At 35.6% G+C, this 19,124-nt stretch overlaps 1 protein-coding gene across 3 annotated transcripts in view; it reads right to left on the bottom strand.

Annotated features, from left to right (window-relative positions):
• The window catches only part of LAMA2 (laminin subunit alpha 2), a 335,441-nt gene that overhangs the window by 223,087 nt on the left and 93,230 nt on the right, over positions 1 to 19,124 (bottom strand). For all 3 annotated transcript variants that reach the window (XM_077175288.1, XM_077175290.1, XM_077175289.1), the window contains exon 4: positions 13,683 to 13,925. In XM_077175288.1, coding sequence (XP_077031403.1) covers positions 13,683 to 13,925 — 243 coding nt within the window. The remainder of the gene's footprint in view (positions 1 to 13,682; positions 13,926 to 19,124) is intronic.

The following is a 19,124-nucleotide window of genomic DNA, read 5'->3' as shown; positions in this document are numbered from 1 at the left end:
AAAACCCAGCTGTGTGTCTGTGTGACATGGAGTTTTTTGCTCACTTTCTTTTCAAGAAAACAGCACCACTAACCACTAGTATGTTTTCACTGATGATAAACTGGAAGACTTAATTCTTGCATAAAAAGAGAAAGCTACTTTGTGTAATTTGTTACAAGGATGGGCTGGGAACATCATCCTACAATAATTTTAGCTAGTAGTGGTAAAGAACTCCTGTGTTCAAGTACTCAGTAGATTATTTTGTACATTATATCAAAACTGTGGGCTTCAGCCTTGGCACTCTGTGTAAGGCAGTAGTCTGACCCTAAACTATTGTCAAGAAAGATCAGTGTCTCACTAAAGTCTAATCTCCAAGAGCAGCATACAGGAAAGAAAAGTTTCTGTCCTGCACAAAAGGTCTTGGAACTTGATAATCAGGAGTGGAGAAGACAGAAATGTCAGCATTAAAATGATCTAATGGGAAAAGTACCCCATGATTTACATTTTCAAGTTATGCAAGCACATCAATATGAAGATGAACAATGCTGAAAATAAATTTTTCAACAGGTGATTCAGTAGCTCTCATAATTCTCCTAAGCAATACCATCTTTAATTATCTGTTGCAAATAGCTCATTTGCAGTAGATGGAAAATTACTGCTGATTAATTAATCTCTTGGTATCATATTTAATCCCTAAAGACAAAATTTCTGTGAGTTTTCTTACTGCAAGACCTAATCTATCATTAGAGTTGATTTCACAACTGGAATAGTAGATGGAAGCCTATGCCAGAACTCAGCATCAAATTTTTTTTCATAAATACATATTTATAATAATAATGTATAAGAAATGGTATATTTGGCAAATTTTGCTATATTTCTAATAAACATCTCACTATCTTAATAAATTAGTGCTTTAGTAAGTGAAAGCACAACTCCCTTCTGTGCCTCACTAATGATTACAAGAGCTGCTTGAAATGCAATGCTTAAACTTGCATTAAAATGTCAAGGGCTATGCATGTCAGATTGTATCTCAACTAATTCATTCCCCCTAAGAATACAGGCAAATGTCAGTTTAACAAACTGTTTAGCAAATACTATTGTGTCATTGACATCTATACCCTACAGCTTAAACGAAATAGGGCTTCATTGCTTCAGTTTTGATTAACTCGCTTTTGTCATTTTTCTCTTTCCAATTTCACTTGCCTATTCAAGCCACTGCTTTGTTATGGCTTCTGAAATTCTCATGCTTGTCATTCTTGGACAAAAAACAATTTGTCAAAGACATCATCTTGCATACTTGTAAACAGACTGCTCATTGTCAGAGCAATAGTTAATAATAAATCACAGAATAATAAGAAACTTGATTACCTTGAAAGTGTATTTATATAATTCAAGTTTTTATTTTCTTGTTGTAACTGTTTTACTTAAGTAGAAACATTGCATCGAGCTGCAGTTTCAGCAACAGTTATGCCTACCACAGCCTATGGGGACTCAGACAAGATGCAAGGTCTGGAGTACTGTACACAACCACGATGGTTTGTGCTCTACTGGCTCGTCTAAGTGCACTTAGAAGTGAGCTTTCATCTCTTAAGACAGCAAAAAGGTATTTTGTGCTGATGCCAATGGCAACTCAAGCTTCAAAGCATGAAAATTATGTTAGTCTGAGTTCTGATCAAGCAGAGGTGAAATACCTAGGCATTACTGAGTTAAACATGACCACCTCTTTGCTTATAGGATGAAATGTAGTGGTCTGTTAAACACATTCTCCAAAATTACTCAAAAAACGCATTAAAATACAAATTATGCTACTTTTTTTAAGAAAGCACTGAAGTGACATGACATTACAAAAAAAGTATATTTTTTTCTTTACTACTCCTCAAAGTAGTACACCTCTTCTTGGTCAATGACCATAAATGAGACAAGTAATTTCAAATAAATCACAAAAAAGGAAAGTTATGTTTTCTTGGACATTATAATAAAAAGCATTCTCATCCTCAGATTTAACTAAAAGGCTTCTAAGTAGGCCAAACCAAACAATATTAAAAAAAACTCACCCAAACAACACCCATCTCCTCTTTCCTATTAAGATTTGATGATTTCCCTTATATGCATTGTATGATTATCCTAAAAACTCATGGCACTTCACACTGTATTTTCCCTCCTGAATGAGATACACTGTGGAGTCCACCGTGGAATTACAGACAAATTGCTGCCAATACAGTATCGTGACCAGTAGAAAGAAAATCCACAGGAACTTTTAACAGCTGTAAGCAGTTGCAAACTGCTGCCAAAAACAACTGCTGATGTAAAAGAGGGAGAATGTGAAGATTTAAGCTGTTCAAACAGTAAACAAGTACATCTGCTCCTGAATGTTATCATTAAATAAACTGTGGTAATATGCTTTACATTGATGCAATGTTCTTGTTTTGAACCACAACTCTGAAGAATTTTAGACTAAAGCAATTTTACAAAACTTTTTTGGGTGTTTTTGTAATGGAAAAGTTCATTACAATTACTGTATAGTGTTGGACTCAACGTTCTAGCAAAACCTGTGTCATGTCATTTGGAACATACACTGGTGAATGCTTTTGAAAACCAGATGGGATCCCTGTGAATGGTAAGCATTCATTTCCTTTAAAACCATTTTTAATGATTTAAAAAGAAAGATTAAATAGGACATTCAGTTGTAGAATACAACAAACTTTGATATCTCTCCAACTGTGAACCTGACCTGTTCAGACTTCAGAGATATTTTACAGCAGCTACTGAAAGAAAAGTCAGAGGAGGGAAAAAATCCACTTCTGAGTAGCACACAATGAACAGTCCAGGCCAGGAATGTAATCAGAAATCTTCCATAAAACACAGGAGATTAAAGAATCATATGCATGAAATGTGCATTTTGTTCTTTGCTCTCATCATGATTAATTGTTGGAAAGTTACAAAAGTAGTAGTGCTTACTTTAATTAAAAAAAAAACAAAACTGCACTTGGCAGGGTTTTGTCAAATTCTCAAATGCCCAGATTTTTCAGATTTCAGTTATGATACATGATATAAAATGATTCATATAGTCAACTAGTGTCCCAGCTGGTTTTTGCTGGGACAGAGTTAATTTTCCTCACAGCATCTTATGTGTGGCCATGCTTTAAGTCTGTGATGAAAACAGCATTGATAACTCAGAGATATTCCAGCTACTTCTCACCCTGCCCCCCTTGGTGAGGAGCATGGGGGTGCTTAAGGGGTCAGCAGGGGACACAGCTGGGACAGCTGACCCCAAATGACCACAGGGATATCCTCCACAATGTGATCAGCAATAAAAGCTGGGGAACAAATCTGCCATGGCCTTTAAACTGTTCTTTTGGATCTGTTCTTCCTTCAGAAGATCCTCCAACTTCGAAAACAAAGAAAAGCTCTACTGTGGCTACTTTGTTATGTCCCTCTGTAGGAAGCTCAAGCCACAGAATCCACCTGCTGTGGATTTGCTGTCCTTGGCAGGCCTCTTGTATCTCACTTGGCTATGAGCTTTATTATTCTGATGTGCTTGAAAACACTTCTCTTTGGATTTTTTAGGCCTCCTGCACAGACATTTTTTGGTAGGAAAAGGCAGTAGTTCGGTTCTTGACTCTTCTTTTGCCTTACTACGATTTTACGTTAATTTGCAAAATTCCTGTTTTCCTTGCTTTTAAATTATGTCTTTCAGTTTCTAAAGCCTATTAACACTCAGGTACTTTATGCTGCTACCTTTTTGGATACTCTAAAATTTATTCTTTTTTTGCAAATAGCATGCATAAACTCCTACATATTTAAAAAGAGGATATATAGTAATATATTTCTACCCTCAGAGATTGCTTTATAGTTTGCTATTCTCTTTCAAATTTTTCTTAATATTAAACAGTGAGAATATAATTGCCATTTTACAGAACAGTCTTTAAATAACAGTATTTTGAGCCATCTCTGCCTTTCACCTCTTCTCACAACATTTTGAGTTGCATCCCATAATCTTAGTTGCACCATTACATTGCTTCATGAAAGAACATTCAAAGGGATTTAAAAAGCAGTCTTTGTGACAGTTACCCAGCCTATGGGAAGGTAAGAATAGTTTCCTTTTTAACTATAGTGGGTTTTTTCCCTTTTTTTTGCTTCAGAGCCTCCTTACATAGTCTCACCACCTTGATTAAGTAGTACTGCAGCCCTTACTTTTCCCTCTCTTCCTCAGGCATGATATACCAGTTTTTTTTGACAGAGAGTTTCTTTGCCGAGACAGTCTGTCTACTTAGTCTACTTACTCAGACTATCTCTCTGCTTTCTTCATTTAAATGTTCTAAACTCCAGACCTCAATCAAATAATTTGATTTTTGAGTAGTTTGAATTTTGAGTCATTTTTCCATTGGTCCACAGTGTTTAATTGACTAACTTTCCTTCTATTGAATTTCTGTAACATTTACCATTTAAACTGAAAATTCCAAGTAAACTATGCTGCTTGGTTTCTCTTTTCTTTCCTTTTCCTTCTCCTTTCTTTTCCACTGATATGAACATATCAGCCTGAGGCCAAATGTAGGTGTGCTTTCATATCTCCCTGCTTCAATGAGATTTTAGGGATTAAAGTTACTCCTTCACGTAGTCCACCTGGCTTTTAAACAATTCGTCCTTTTTAAAAAAATCATTTTTTGACAATTAAGCTATTCTTTTGCCCAGTAATTTTCCATAGTAACATCTAATTTAAAAATATAAAATCCAAAATCCAACCAACAAACAAAAAAAAAAACAAAAACCAACCAACCAAAAAAAAACCCAAACAAAAAAAACCAAACAAAAAAAAGAAAAAATTCCCACCCACAATGGATCTTCAGTTCCTCTAATCAAACAGAAGACAAAAACCCCTCACCAAATACCCACTACTCTTGCTCTGCTGTGAGAATGAAATCTATTACTGTCCAAAACTCTGCTACCAATCCCAACAAGATAAATTCGGGTCATTCAAGTAAATACCAACACTTAAGCATACCAGTTCCCTTTGGAATGCTGAAATAGTATGTTGAGTTATAAACTACATTTACAGGCATGAATCCTCCTTTTAAAATTTGGAAAATCTGTCACAGATCTACATAAAGATATGTAACATTTCTCTTTTCAGTAAGCATTGTGGTCAATTAATGATGGATGCTAAAGAAAAAAGGTAAATATTCTAATCAATTTGACTTCACACTGAAAGACTGCTCTGTAAAGTATGTTTTTTGCATATGGCAACTTGATTACTTTTCAATATTATGATTCATATGATTAATACGTTTTTCTTTTCTTTCAAGAAATGGTAGCTATTACAAAATCAGTTTCTGCTCAGGGAGAGAAGATGTGCCAAGACAGAAAAGTGAGCTGTCTAACTACACAAAAGAAACTTTCATTCCAACTTGGCCCACACAGATGTACCAGTAAATATCCTGTCTCTTGTTTACACAATAATGGGAGACTGCAATACTACTTATACTCAGCTTTGCACATTTTTTTCCTCTTTGCAGGATAATTTCGAAGTACATTTCATATTTTTATATCCCTTCTTTTTTTTCTGTAGTATTAAATATCAGAAGCTCAAGTTCAGTATGAACTATCAACTTGAAAATATTACTTAAGTTTCCTTTCTCTTAGGCAAAAAATAGCAGTGAATATTGCTATAATGTAAGTCTGAAATTATCAACTTGCAATATTAAATGTAGAAGTTTTTAATAAATTATTGCAAAGACAATTCCCACTGTACATAACAAAGTAATTTAAAATTCTGTTTTCAATACTTTCCTATGATACCGAGCATATATGTCAAATGTTTCTCTTTTCCTTTCACATATCTTTCAATGTCTATTAGAAAAACAGGAAACGTTAATTTCACATTAGTGAGGCAATTTAACATTGTGCAAACAGAATATTTAAGATGTATCAATTTATTTAGCAGTCATTGTTAAAGGTCTTTTTTCTTCTCAGATCAGATACTCAAGTTTAGTTGTACTAAGCCAAATAACCAAATTTAAAAAAACAGACAAAACCCTAAAAGCAACAAAATTAAGTAGACCCAAATCTTTGTCCAAACCTCTAATCTGTTTTATTTCTTTTTGTAAACCATTTATTTTGAAGTTATTCTAACTGGAAAGTTTGGAGCAGCTGAAAGCTTATGTGCCAAAATTCTGGAAGAAAATCAGTGTTCTATCACTTCTTGGTCGACACAAGTAACTTTCTAGGCTGCTACATCCTTTCAAAGCACTTGAAAAAGATGACTTACAAGTAGAAGTTATCATCAAGTCATTTCACTGAGACCAATCATATACAAATGGCATCCAAAAAAATCATATCCAAAAAAATGGCTTGAGCAGAATTCTTCCTGAAGCTGCTGTAGCCAGAAGGTGGGGGTGGGAGGGGATGCAAAGAAAATGTAAACCAAAATCAATAGGGAGTATGAGTAATCCCTAATGAGTAACTTAAGAGTGTTAAGCAGGGACTGTTCAACCTCTGAAGTGATGCAACACTGAATAAAATGAGATTAACAGCCTTCATGGCAGAGCTGATCTGAAGGTCACTGTTGACTTCAGTAGAAAGATCTTTAATAACAAGCACCATATACGTACAGATCCTGTTGGCTGTCCCTACTACTAATCACTACAAAAAACTAATTGTGCATTTTAAGATGGAAAAGCAGGATGAGAAAGATCCTAAACTGATGGGACACTTGGATTTCAGTCCAGAGAAAACCAAAGTCATTATTTCTTAGAAAATGAAGCTGTGCCACTTAGCTAGACAGCCTGACTCAAAGTATGCTAAAAACCTGGGAAGCAGAACATCTTGGATGCAAGGATTGCATCTGATAAGATCTCTATTTGCTGAAATTTTCTCTTGCATTCTAAGGAAAAGACTGTCACATGCCCTCCATTCACAGTTTTGTGAAATTTGTTTTCATTGTCTTTGTATTGAAAAAAAATATTTAAATGACCAAATAAAATGTTTTCATTTTGCATCACATGGAACAATTCATGTCAATCAAAATAAAAATTTGCCTTTCATTGTTTGGGGAAAAAATCTGAATTACTTAAAATTATTGTTATTCTCCCTCTTCAGACATCAAGCTGAAAAAAGCTGTTCAAAATCCAAGCTATTTTGGATTCTGAGTCAGACTGCATTCATTAGTCTCTGCCTAATGTCTTTGTCTAAACTGTGATGCTGGAAGTAGAATCCACTTAAATTTATGAAGAGTTTCATCCATTAATAACAGACTGTTACCTATTTTTCTATATGGTGCTTTTTTTTTTCCGTTGAAAATATAGCAACACAATATGGGTACAAGACAACATATGCCATAACCACAAGTACTGTACTGAAGTGTACAGAAATGCAAGTCAAATATATGGAAATTTAGCATACTCATGAGAAATGCCTAGGGTGATTGCAGTTGAGGGCATGAACAAAGATATTACTGGCATTACTTTTTACTGTTGATGCCTTTTCTACATCTTATGCATTTGAAACCTATCACTGTTACTCAAGGGGAAATAATAGTTCAGACTTTAGAAAATTATTTTGCAATAAAGACAACATACTTAATACATGTTAGGAACTGAGAGGATCAATCTAAAAATAGGAACTATAAAGGAAGCATCAACACTGTAATTCACAAACTCTCAGGAAATCTTTTTTTAGAACCTGTGTAGTATCTGTATCATTAACAAATAAGAAAAAATGAAACAAACTCAAAATTTTTAGTCTGCAGCTGAATACATTTTGAGTACTTCCAAAATTCATACCCTATGTCCTCTTAGCATTGACATTCTCAGTCTAAATTCAGCTATGAGAAGAACACACTCTAAAGTCCATTTCTAAGTCTCTTTTTTTTCCCTTCCTTCTCTGTGAACCACTGAGACTGCACCAAACAGGACAAGCACTATTGTATGAAGAGGAGAAAACTAGCATGCAAACATTGGGAAATACTAGAGTTCAATGTTCAGGGTATCACTGGCTTGAGGCAAGCTCAGCAAAGTACTGGGACACTGGGGGAGGTTTCAAGGGACCTGAGGTATGCATTTAAAAATGGACACAACACAAGCATTCAAGTTCTATGGCAACAAGTGAACAAAATTTAACAAAATACTCTCAAGGCACTTGTTTCTGTTTATTTTTCTTCTTAACTTGGTAAGAAAGCACTTTGAACCTCCACTTGACTGAAGAATATAAAGACTAATGAACATGCTTATACAAGGCTTGTCTTTACTACCACAGAGTATTCTTTTTTTTTTACATTACAATTACATTGCTACAATCACAAGAAAGGTACGACACTGAGCATTTAAAGGAGCAGAACTGAAGCATCACCTTCACTGCAGTATCATTCTCACCACTGTAATAGCAGTGATAGAAAGACTTATTGCAGAATATGAAGGAGATCGGTTACTTAATTCCACCATAACTCCTCCCTGTCAGTCCTCTGCTTCAGCCTTAGACATAGAGGAAACAGAAAGAATTTTCCTGTTGAAAGACATCAGAACTGAGAGAACCTTTGACTCCATTGTTCACACAGACAGCTCTTGCCAAAGTCTTTCGGTCTCCAATTTTCACTTTTGAACATGGCAGTACCATACAGTTTGCAATGGAACACAGCAGATATGCAACTATATTACCTCCTTAATAACAAACCAATAGTCATTACCAATACTGTTTTATTAACCATTTGCTTCACAAATGCTTCTTGCTGAAAAGAATCAAGCAACACCAAGGGCTGTGTTAAATATGAGGAATCCAGATAAACGTTTTGGAAATTTGGTCCACTTGGTATACGGCTATTAGGTGTCATTCTCATTTCTACAATCAGATTACTTCCCTTCAAATACAGGGCTTCCTGTATCCTTCAACTTTTCTATATTTAAATGTCAAGGCAGAACGTTCTCAGCAACCGAAAATAACATATGAAAGGCATCTCACACAGGACAGAGATTGTTTCTCTTACTCTCTACAAGGAAATATTTACTGAATCCTGAGATTTTATCTCTCCATTGTCACTGTATGACCCAAACTCTAATCAACCACAGAAATATCCTTTGAGGCAGCATCTTCTGACGACAGATTTTGCCCACAAAGAGGGAATGATTTCTTTTTCTTGAAAGTTTACATACCTTCCACACCACCAGAAATAATTGTATTTTTTTTAAACAAACTTTGACAGAATAACTCTATTTGATGACAGACAACGGAGACAATGGGTATTTCAATTAAGATTTTAAAGTGTCAGAATTAAATTCATCACCTTACTCTCAATTTTTAAACTTTCAGAAAGCCTTATTTTAGAGAAACTCAGTATTTCCCAGAACATTGGTGGGAGGGTGAGACAGGAGGGGGGAGGGTGTTTTTGCCTTCTTAGTAAAATGAAGTGTTAATTAATCAGATTAATTAAGCTTTTCTTCCACTGTCTTCATTGCATATGATTTTCAATATCTGCTTGCACAAAGAACTGAAGAAAAAACAGAACAGTTTTTTAAAACTATTTTCTCCTAGCCTAAACAAAACACTCTAAATCCATGTATGTTTGAAGAAAGCTGTTACCAAGTGTAACTTCCAACTTTACTTCCTACAAAACTATGTGCCGTTGTTCTATGAAAAAATACACATTTTCCTAACATGTTAGAGTGATCATCTGTTGCACCTGAAGTTTTCAGATGGTCCAGCTTTGAAACAACCGTAAGCAAGAGGGAAGATTCCAATGTATCAACATACAAATAACCTACATGTGCTAATTCAAACAAGCATTCGCTAAGAGAAATCTTTCAGCATCTCACAGAAAAGAAAATTACAACATTGAAGGCTAATGTTCAGAGCCTTATATTCACCTAGTCATCAAGGTAAAGAGAGCGTGAAACAAATTTCAGTCTAGCAGAAGAAGAAATATTTCAATAAAATGGTGCAAACTGGATGTAAACATCAGAGGCTCCTGTGTAAGTGAAATGAAGTAAAAATCACTATGGTAACTCACTAACTTTTAGTTCTCAAACTAATGATCGTCTGAGGAAATAAAGAAACAAAGAAATTACATTCTTATACAGTATTTAAGTAAAGATGGAAACAAAATAAGCATTCTTATTTAATTGAAAATACCAGACTCACATCAGCTATTATTCCTTACATAAACAGGTCTTTCTTACTCAGTGTAAAAAAATATTTTAAAATACTATTAAAGCAAGAAACATCAGTAAAAGATAATGAATAGCTCATTAAGTGAACTAATCTCTTACTCTTATTTTTCTGGCATAGGGAGAAAGGGGAACATTAATTTTTGTTTTGAAATAGTGTTTTGGGAAGCTTTTGCTCTTATATTTATTTGGGAACTGAAGCATTTCTCTTATGAGGATAAGCTGAAGGAGCTGGGCCTTTTCAGCCTCAAGAAGAGGTGACACAGAGGGGTCCTCATTGATGTATGAAACTATCTGAAAGAGGGCTGGCAGGAGGATGAACCAGGCTCTTCTCAGTGATGCTGAGCATCAGGACTAGAGGCAACAAGCAGAAACCGATGCACAGGAGATTCTACCCAAACATGAGGAAGAATTTCTTTATTGTGCAGTGACTGTGCACTGGAACAAATTGCCCAGAGAGGTTGCAAAGTTTACCTTACTGGAGATATTTAAAAACTCTCTGGACACAATCTTGTGCCACGCCTTCTAGGATGACCCCGCTTATACAAAGAGTTTAGACCGTATGACCGACTGTGGTCCCCTCCATTCTTACTGATTCCATGATGCTGTGAAACAGCTTTGCTAAAAGTCTACCTTAGCCAGTATGGTATAGAGACACACTCTTCTTCCAGCTGTTACTGATAGCTTAGTTTGGAAACCAAAATGCTAGGAATCTTTCTGCATTCAAGTCTTCACTTTTAGAGAAATTTCCTTGAGATTTTCTTAGGTTTTTTCATTTGTAAGTCATCATTATGCAATTTTCCATTAACTCATTCAATAAAATTACTTTTTGCAAATAATCCCTCGTCTATAGATTGCTTGTTCTTATTTGATTTAAACTTGTGCTAGTTACACAGATCTGAAGATAAATCACAAAAGGTTTTTATTTGTTTTTGTTTTGTTGGCTCTGTTGTTCTAGCTGTTGTTGGTTCTAATTCTGTGACTGGCCAAGACAATATTACTGGTGCAAATGGGAATAGTATTAAAAAACAAAAAATATTTGGCTTAGAATGAACATTTTTGGAAATATCCTAAGGAATCAAGTAATTGACTAAAATGTTCATTGAAAGAATACATAAGGAGAATATTTTCTGATTTTTCTAAGATGACAACTTAGGCAACTTTTAACTTCAGACAGTATTTTTTTGGATGTACACTTGACATTGGCAATGGCTTGCAAGCATGTTCCTTGTGCACTTCATCAGGTTTTCTGGATTTACACCAGAATGGTGTGCCTAAGCAACTCATGGGCTTTGAAGCAAAGGTACTTTATTTACATTTCATAACCCTGTAAGTCTTACAAGATGACTGCAATATCGGATTCACAGAACAAAATAACTCTCCTGGAATGAACATAAGTTATATGCAGATGTAGTTCCACTGAAAGACCAGGAGCCAAATGCCACCAGCAACACAATTGCAAGTGAATATGATATTGGTAGAGATGTTATTTTTCATGTTACATGTTTGACAAAATATGAAAATGAATTAACCTGGGTTAATTCTCTGTAAATGCTGCTTCATAATGAAGCCTTTAGCTACTCAGACAGCTGAAACTAGTGCTTTACTTAGGAAAAGAGTATTGTTAAAAATGTAAGATTATTAGTTCATGTGGAATGATACTTCACTCTTCCAGTCACTATAAAGGTTAATACTTAGGTTTTCCATTTCAAGCTGTTCTCTATCACAGCCACATCTCAGATTAATAACTACCTACAGGAGGTAAGATTAACTTAGGGTTTATCCCATGCCTTTCATGAGTATGCCAGTATCTAACAACTCCCCTTTGCCAAGTGGAATAGAACAGATACATTCCTCCCTTCAAAGTCATCTTTGTCTTTAATGAAACCACATACCAGATGTAGGTAATTTACTAAGGAAAGGATAGAGCACATCAGACCTGGTTAAAAATTGTTAATTGCACACTTAAGATCAGAATTAAGTTCAACTCAATTCAGTAGGCTTTAAGCCAGTGTTTCAGTCATGGACACATACCATGTGTGTGAATAAAGTTGTTTGCTGTTTAGCTCAGCCAGTGAAGAACACAGAGACTCACTGGTTTAAACAAGAAGACAGCAGACTACTGGAATCAGTATCTGCCTGTGAGAGAACTGGATAACCAAATAAATGGAACAATGTGAATTAAATTAATTACTGGAATAATTACTTTTGCGTTATATTTTCTGTGTGGACATGGTCTCCCAAAGAAACAGTATAAAATTCCTTTGCAAGTGATAAATTGCTAACTCGCATTCTGTTCACCCCCCAAAAAGCATCCAGTTAGAATCAGTTTAAAAATGCAGCACATGTATATGCACTATTTCTTTTAATATCACTTTATCTGCTCCTTCTAGATTTTACAAGAACAAATAGCCATGCAAATGATACAGCACTAATGATATAAGCACAACTACAAATACAAAATACTTGCAATTTTTCCTAGAACTGAAAATGATTTCCCATCTGATAACTCTTGATAATCTGAGACTCTCTTAGATTCAAGGTTATATCTTTCTGAAGTGTATCTACAGGATATTTTCACTGAAAGCTGATTTTTAAAATTTTTGCAACTGGCATTGGAAATTTTCTGAGAACAGAAACAAACAATATATATCTATATCCAGGACTCAAAGCCAACTGTATTAACAATTTTGCATGTGACCATTGCTTTGAGTTTAGGGGAACAGAAGAAAGTAATTTTGTACTTATTTATAAAAAAATAAATAATTAAAAAGTGGAATAGAAAAAATAACAGAGGGGTAAATATTGAGGCTAAAATTTCATTTGCAGAGCAAGTGTTGGAAAAAAAATTGTGAAAAAAAAATGCAGCTGGAATGTGTTACACATGGCTTTCCCTCTCATCATTTTAAGTGACAGAGAAGGCTGCATTTTCAGCTACAGGTGTTACATTTGCCTTGCTCTTTCAAGTACAGATTCTCATTCTCAAGTCCACCGCATCTTTTCCACACCCTCAATTAGAACAAATGACTGTCCATGATTCATGTGCCTGGACTTAGAGTAAAAGAGTAGAGATCTCTGAAAGAAGAAGAAATAGGCATAAACAGGGGCAGAAGGTCAGCTCTTAAGGCATTAAATTAAATTCTGGTTAAAATCATTATCATTTGACATCCTGGCTTGTACACAGGGACTGAAAATGCATCTAAAAGAAAAATGTTTTATGACTTCACTGAGTCTGCGATTTTTCCAAGTATTCTCCCCTTTGTTCACAAGTGACATGGGAACATATTTCAAGCACGTAAAGTTGCCTGAAAGTACTAAATGCCTAGCTGATAAACTCTTTTACTTCTTGGTTTACTTTGTAGAATGCTCTTATTAGAGTGAACCTTGTGTGCATTTATATAAGACCGCATAAGATGAGCTTTTAAAACTTGCAAATAGATTCTCACCACATCTTTCAATTGTACCAGAACACTCTGTCTACTGAAGGCAGATTAGCCAATTAACCAAAGGGGGTTTTTTCCATGTTACATATGGAACACCATCCGATCTTACCTCTCCATTTTCCAGAGGGTGGATTTTGGAATAATAAGAAGTGCATATGACTTCATCATCTTTTATGTAGGACGGGGTTCCGGGGCGGGGATGGATGTTGTAGCGTGTCAGGCACTCGCTGTCTGTGATGGCGTAGTACTGCCAGGGCTGATAGTCCACACCATCCAGCGAGCGCTCCAGTATCCAGTTCCCAGGACGAGGGGAGTTAGCTGCTTTCACAATAACATACGCGATCTGGAAAACCTGAAAAATACAAGTATTGTTAAAATACAACTAAATACACAATTAAAAATTCATTCTAATTTCTTCATAGCTGCCAAAATAAGTACAGTAAATACGCTAATGCTTGGCTAGTTTTCTTCCCCCTAGAAATGCAATATGGCCTTGGATTACATGGAAACTCTTAAAACTACAGAAACAAATTCTTCACTGATATTTCTGAAAACAAAAAAATTAGTTGCATTAGGCCAATAGAGACTTTGAAAATAGAATTACAAAGCACTCTTAAGTTTCACATAGCTTAGTAGGTATTTGCTAAACTGCCATTTCAGCCACATGTTTGCAAAGTTTGTTTTCAAGTATTTTCAATTTGTAAGAGTGGCATTGTTTCTTTATCCATTTATGTGTGTTTATAGACATAGACTTTCAACAATGTTTAAGAGTTGCCAAACTATTACAACTCTATCTCTGTTAAAGAAAAACATAGTTTTAAGCTATTGAAAGATAATCACATCATGCTGAAACCATTCTATATAATAATCTTGTTTCAATCATTCTACAAAACATTCACCCAACTCAGCACTGTGACCATGAATAAGCTTTACAGGACAGAGACACATCAAATATCACTACAGAAACAGAATGCAAGCAGATAATCAATGCTCATTGTAGTCCATTTTACCTGCCTATTCAATCAATTTATCAAGGTTTATTTTTCTATGTACAAGCTTGCTGGAATGCAAACCACAAATACATTTGCAATTGCAGAATGACAAACATTAGGGACACAGGTCTGGTTTGGTTTGGTTTTTAACCTACTAACAGCCATATGCTACAGATAGAACTGAAGCCATGGAAAAGAAGCAGCTATTTCTATTAGAAAAGCAGAACACATATCAAGTTAATCTTTTTAAGATGCAGTGCTATAAGTCTGCACATGATGATGCCAGAGGTTATCATGCATGATTTAATACTTAAAGTTTTTTTAATTGGAAAGTCATTGTAAAGAAGCTGCAAGATTTAGACTTAGTCCACACAAAATCTCTTGTGAATGTTTAGATGATCAGTAAACAATGAAAGAAACAGTAAGGAGATTTGAATTCATGTTTATTACCCATCAGTATTACTGTAAAATAGGAAATGTGTTAAGTGGCAGAGTACAGCAAGTATTCCTGAACACTTTATGATGGAGACAAAGAAAATTTTTATCTCTAACTATCATTCCTGCCTTCTGTGCAGATGCTGAAAGTGTGGTAAGACTCACAGTCACTTCAGCCAGGAAAATAAATCACTAGCAGCCAAAGTTTTTCAATGAAATAAGAAGTAAGTGAGGCTGTATTTATTTCAATCTGAAGAACATGTCTGTAACTGTACCTTCTTGGAGGATTATCTCAATATTTTCTTCAATAGGATTAAATAAACACTCCAGAGAATGAAAAAAACTGTGTTTCATTCCGTTGTTCCAACAGGAATCACACAATCACTTGTCCCTTTCAGAAATCCCCTTTCCTCTCTCAAACTCATTTACATATATATATGAATTATATTCACTTGTGACCACAAACAACTATAGTTTTAACTATCCTGGATCAGTTTCACTAATACTCTTTACAATAAATGGAGACAAGCAAAACATTAATAAATCTCTCCAAACTGCTCACCCCCCACTTAAGCTCTTAGAAATGTAAGAAATACAGAATAGAGGTTTCATTCCAGAGTACTTTTAAATACTTTTTTTTTAAATTTACATAAGCAATTTACCTCAAGTTCTCAGAATAAGACTGTTCCTTATAGGTTGAATGGGTAACAACTGAGGTTAAACACATTGCTAGGGCTTCTGTCATGGAAGATCTGTGGTTTAGGACATATGTCACAATAAATTCAAAGCCACAGGTGTGTGTATATATAGTTTCCTTTTTGGAAGTCCTAAAATTTTTACATTTTCATGAAAGATTCACTATTAAATACAGCCAGAAAAACACTTAGCTCTGCAAACATCTTGGATGCACTGGCTCTGTGGGGTGAAGAGGTGTGATCAACAGGAAGTCTTTTTTCTGTTTGCCTGCTTTGAAATACTAGGTTGTGTGGGAGAGGAAAATTTTCTACAGTGATTTTTCAAATTGAAGCCCTCTTCCAATAACATTTCCTGCATATTTTCCTGAGAATGTGTTTGAAGTCTTGTTTCTTGCCTTCAGATAGAGCACTGCTTGACTGCAATTTAATATACACCTTTAGCTTTCATTATTTTTAGCATGTTCTGTAAATGAAACTGCAAAAAAACCACAAAAAAACACAGTGGAGAGTAAACAGCATATTGCACATCACAGTGGAATGGATGTAATTTCTCTTAATCTAAATTTGACAAGAACAAAACTTCTTAATGTAAATAAAAGAATACACATAAAGAGCTGGTGATTTTAGCTACTATTCAGCTACAGTTTTAAACCTGATTCAGACTACTACTGTCCCAGCTTCTAAGAGTGCCTTTTGTCACAGCACTGAGCTATCTGCAACCCACTAACTTCCTGGACAGAGAAGCAGAGCTGAAACTACAAGTATTTTTAAAAATTGGTAAACTGTTAATGCTAACTGCAGACAAAGGAAGATGAAACAAAAGCATCATGCATCACAAACATGGCCTGGTTGGTATTATTCCTGATCTTTCTAAGGCTAGGCTAAAGACAGTACAGGATGTTAATCCATGCTTCTTAAAAATACCTTTCCTTTGGGAGACAGCATGACATGAGAAGATGGTTGCCCCAGCTCAGGCATCTACACCAGGCACTACCATCTCAGCACAGTGCTGAGAGGCAGAGAGCAATCATGGTGCATGCCATGTTTTACTGTGCTTTCTCAGCAAGCTGGCAATGACAACAGACTCAAATTAATAGCAGCTGTATGATTATTCTCAAAGCAAATAAATGTAATGGAAGCAATGCTGACTTTCCAATCAGCTGGAAAACTGTCCTTTGCCAGATAAAAGAGTAACTCTTTTTTTATTGTGGAGTTTTTTAACAAATACAAAACCAGTAAGTACTTACTGGCATGAGAAAACTAATAAAGTCTAATGGATCATTGAGTTTTGTTGCACTTGTTTCCACAATAAAAAAAAAGTGACATGGTTCAGTGTTCCAAAGCCAACCTTCCTAGTACATCATAATACCAAGCTTCTGCTCCCCCAAGGTAATCGATGGAGCAGCTTGGTTCACTTTTTCAGATAGCATCAATGAACCAACACATACCAATTGACAGAACAACTGCACCATCTTAGAGCACATCTGGATTTGTACAAGTCCGACAGAATGCAACCTAGAGGTCCAAGCTTGCTTACACAAACTGGAAAATGGAGCAATACCAAGCTCCCTGGTAGCATGTAAAAGATCATTAACACAGCTGCCAAAGCACAGCTGGTGCTTCTTTCTACTTGTTTTTGCTCCTGTGACCATAGCAGTATAATTATGGGAGTGGGAGGGAAATAGTCTAAATACTCCTTTAAACCTTTCCCAAATTATAGGCAACATAATCCTCAAGATGAGAAACAAAATGAGTCTTGGGTCTCATTTTCACTGGTAATTGTCTCAGCAGTGAGAACTATGAAGCACATATTGTAGGAACACTTCCATAAGTTATAGCACTGTACCTTCTTGTGAATGCCTCATAAGACACAGAAAAGTGCATCCTACTATAAAGGATAATTTGCTACACTAATATTATCCAGCTAGAGCTGAAGTGAATCATTAATCTACATAGGGTTAACTACTGAAGCAGGAAATCTCATTGTGTCCGACTCCCACTTGCGCTTCTATTTAAAAAATAAATCCTTCAGTTAGAAAACGTTCATGTAAATCAGAATATCAGCAAAGAAAAAAGATGGTACCACACAGTTCTACAGAAGTATTTCCATTTCATTTTCTCAACAGAAAAATTTATTTTCCCTAATGGAGGCTTCCATCAACAATCTGGTGTAAGCTCTGTATCTACTTGTTTACTATTGTTGCTGATTATTATTGCAGTTCAGTGTCAGTACTTAGGCAAGGACTAGTTTCCTTACAGGCTGGTATAAATACTGTCACACCATATGACCTTTACCATGACAGAGATTTATTTAAGCAGTTATTTAAAAGTGCTGATAGGGGTAGAAAAAGCACTGCAGACACCCCTTGTCCCACTGTGAAAACCATCCAGAGGAGTCAAGGCTACCTCAGAACACCCTGAGGTTAAAGGGGGTTATTAGCTACAGGGGGGGTGCCTCTCATTAAGAGAAGCTGAGGAAAGTCTATGCAGAATTCATTATGGGATGTGTTAAGGGGATTGTATAAATGGATGAGACTTACAATGGAACTGTTTAGGGGAAGGAATAGAAGTAGATCAAGGTGGATCAAGAAGGAACAAGTATAAGATAGAGGGAAAAGGAGATGAAAGGAACCAGTTGACTACAACTAGCTGGCTGATCAGCATGTTAATCCTGACCTCAATCACTGAAGTCTATCCTATTTTCTCACTAAATCCTGTTTCTAAATATCTTCTTTAGGTATGCTCTCTCTCTCTTTTGTGGGTGTGTGTGAATAAGAGCTAACTTCAAGTTGCATCCATAGATGTATATGCCCCTAATCCTGATCAGCTGGAGAGGAAGAAGAGGGTGAAGCAGACTGAACTGTGTTTGTGTTCATGTGGCTGCTGACAGGGCACCGTAGTCTATTTATGTTGCTCTGTGCAGCCATGTGTGTGTTTCACTCTCTCAGGAGTATGAGCTCTGCCTTGCTACAGTCTGAATGTGAAAACAGACATAGGCTACTCTAATACCACAGGTGACCAAGAATCAGAAATCACAGACATAAACAGATTCTCCATGCAGAAGTGTTACTCAATCATTAACTTATATCTTGATACTCACATATAAAAACAATTGTTATATATGCAGCACATCATGCATCTTAAATATCACATTTTCGTTGTTTCTCATTTTGGATTGGCCTCTCCTAAAGGTTTAAGACATGAACCAGACCAAATTCAACTACTCATTAATTGAAACAGAGATTGTGTGAGTTTTGAGAAACAGTTCCTTGTGTTCTCAGAGGCCAATTTATGAGGTCAGTAATATTTCAATTCGTGGATACTGTTATGGATTATTGTTTGGGTTTATTATGCATGAAATAGAGCAGACAGTTTTGATGCAAGAATTTTTATACAATTGGCTATTTAAGAACAACTAATCCCCCCATT

Source organism: Agelaius phoeniceus, chromosome 3 (genome assembly GCF_051311805.1).
Source record: "Agelaius phoeniceus isolate bAgePho1 chromosome 3, bAgePho1.hap1, whole genome shotgun sequence".
In the NCBI taxonomy this organism is placed as follows: Eukaryota; Metazoa; Chordata; class Aves; order Passeriformes; family Icteridae; genus Agelaius; species Agelaius phoeniceus.
Note: the sequence above shows the minus strand (reverse complement) of the source record. Positions and strands in the feature narration are given on the sequence as shown.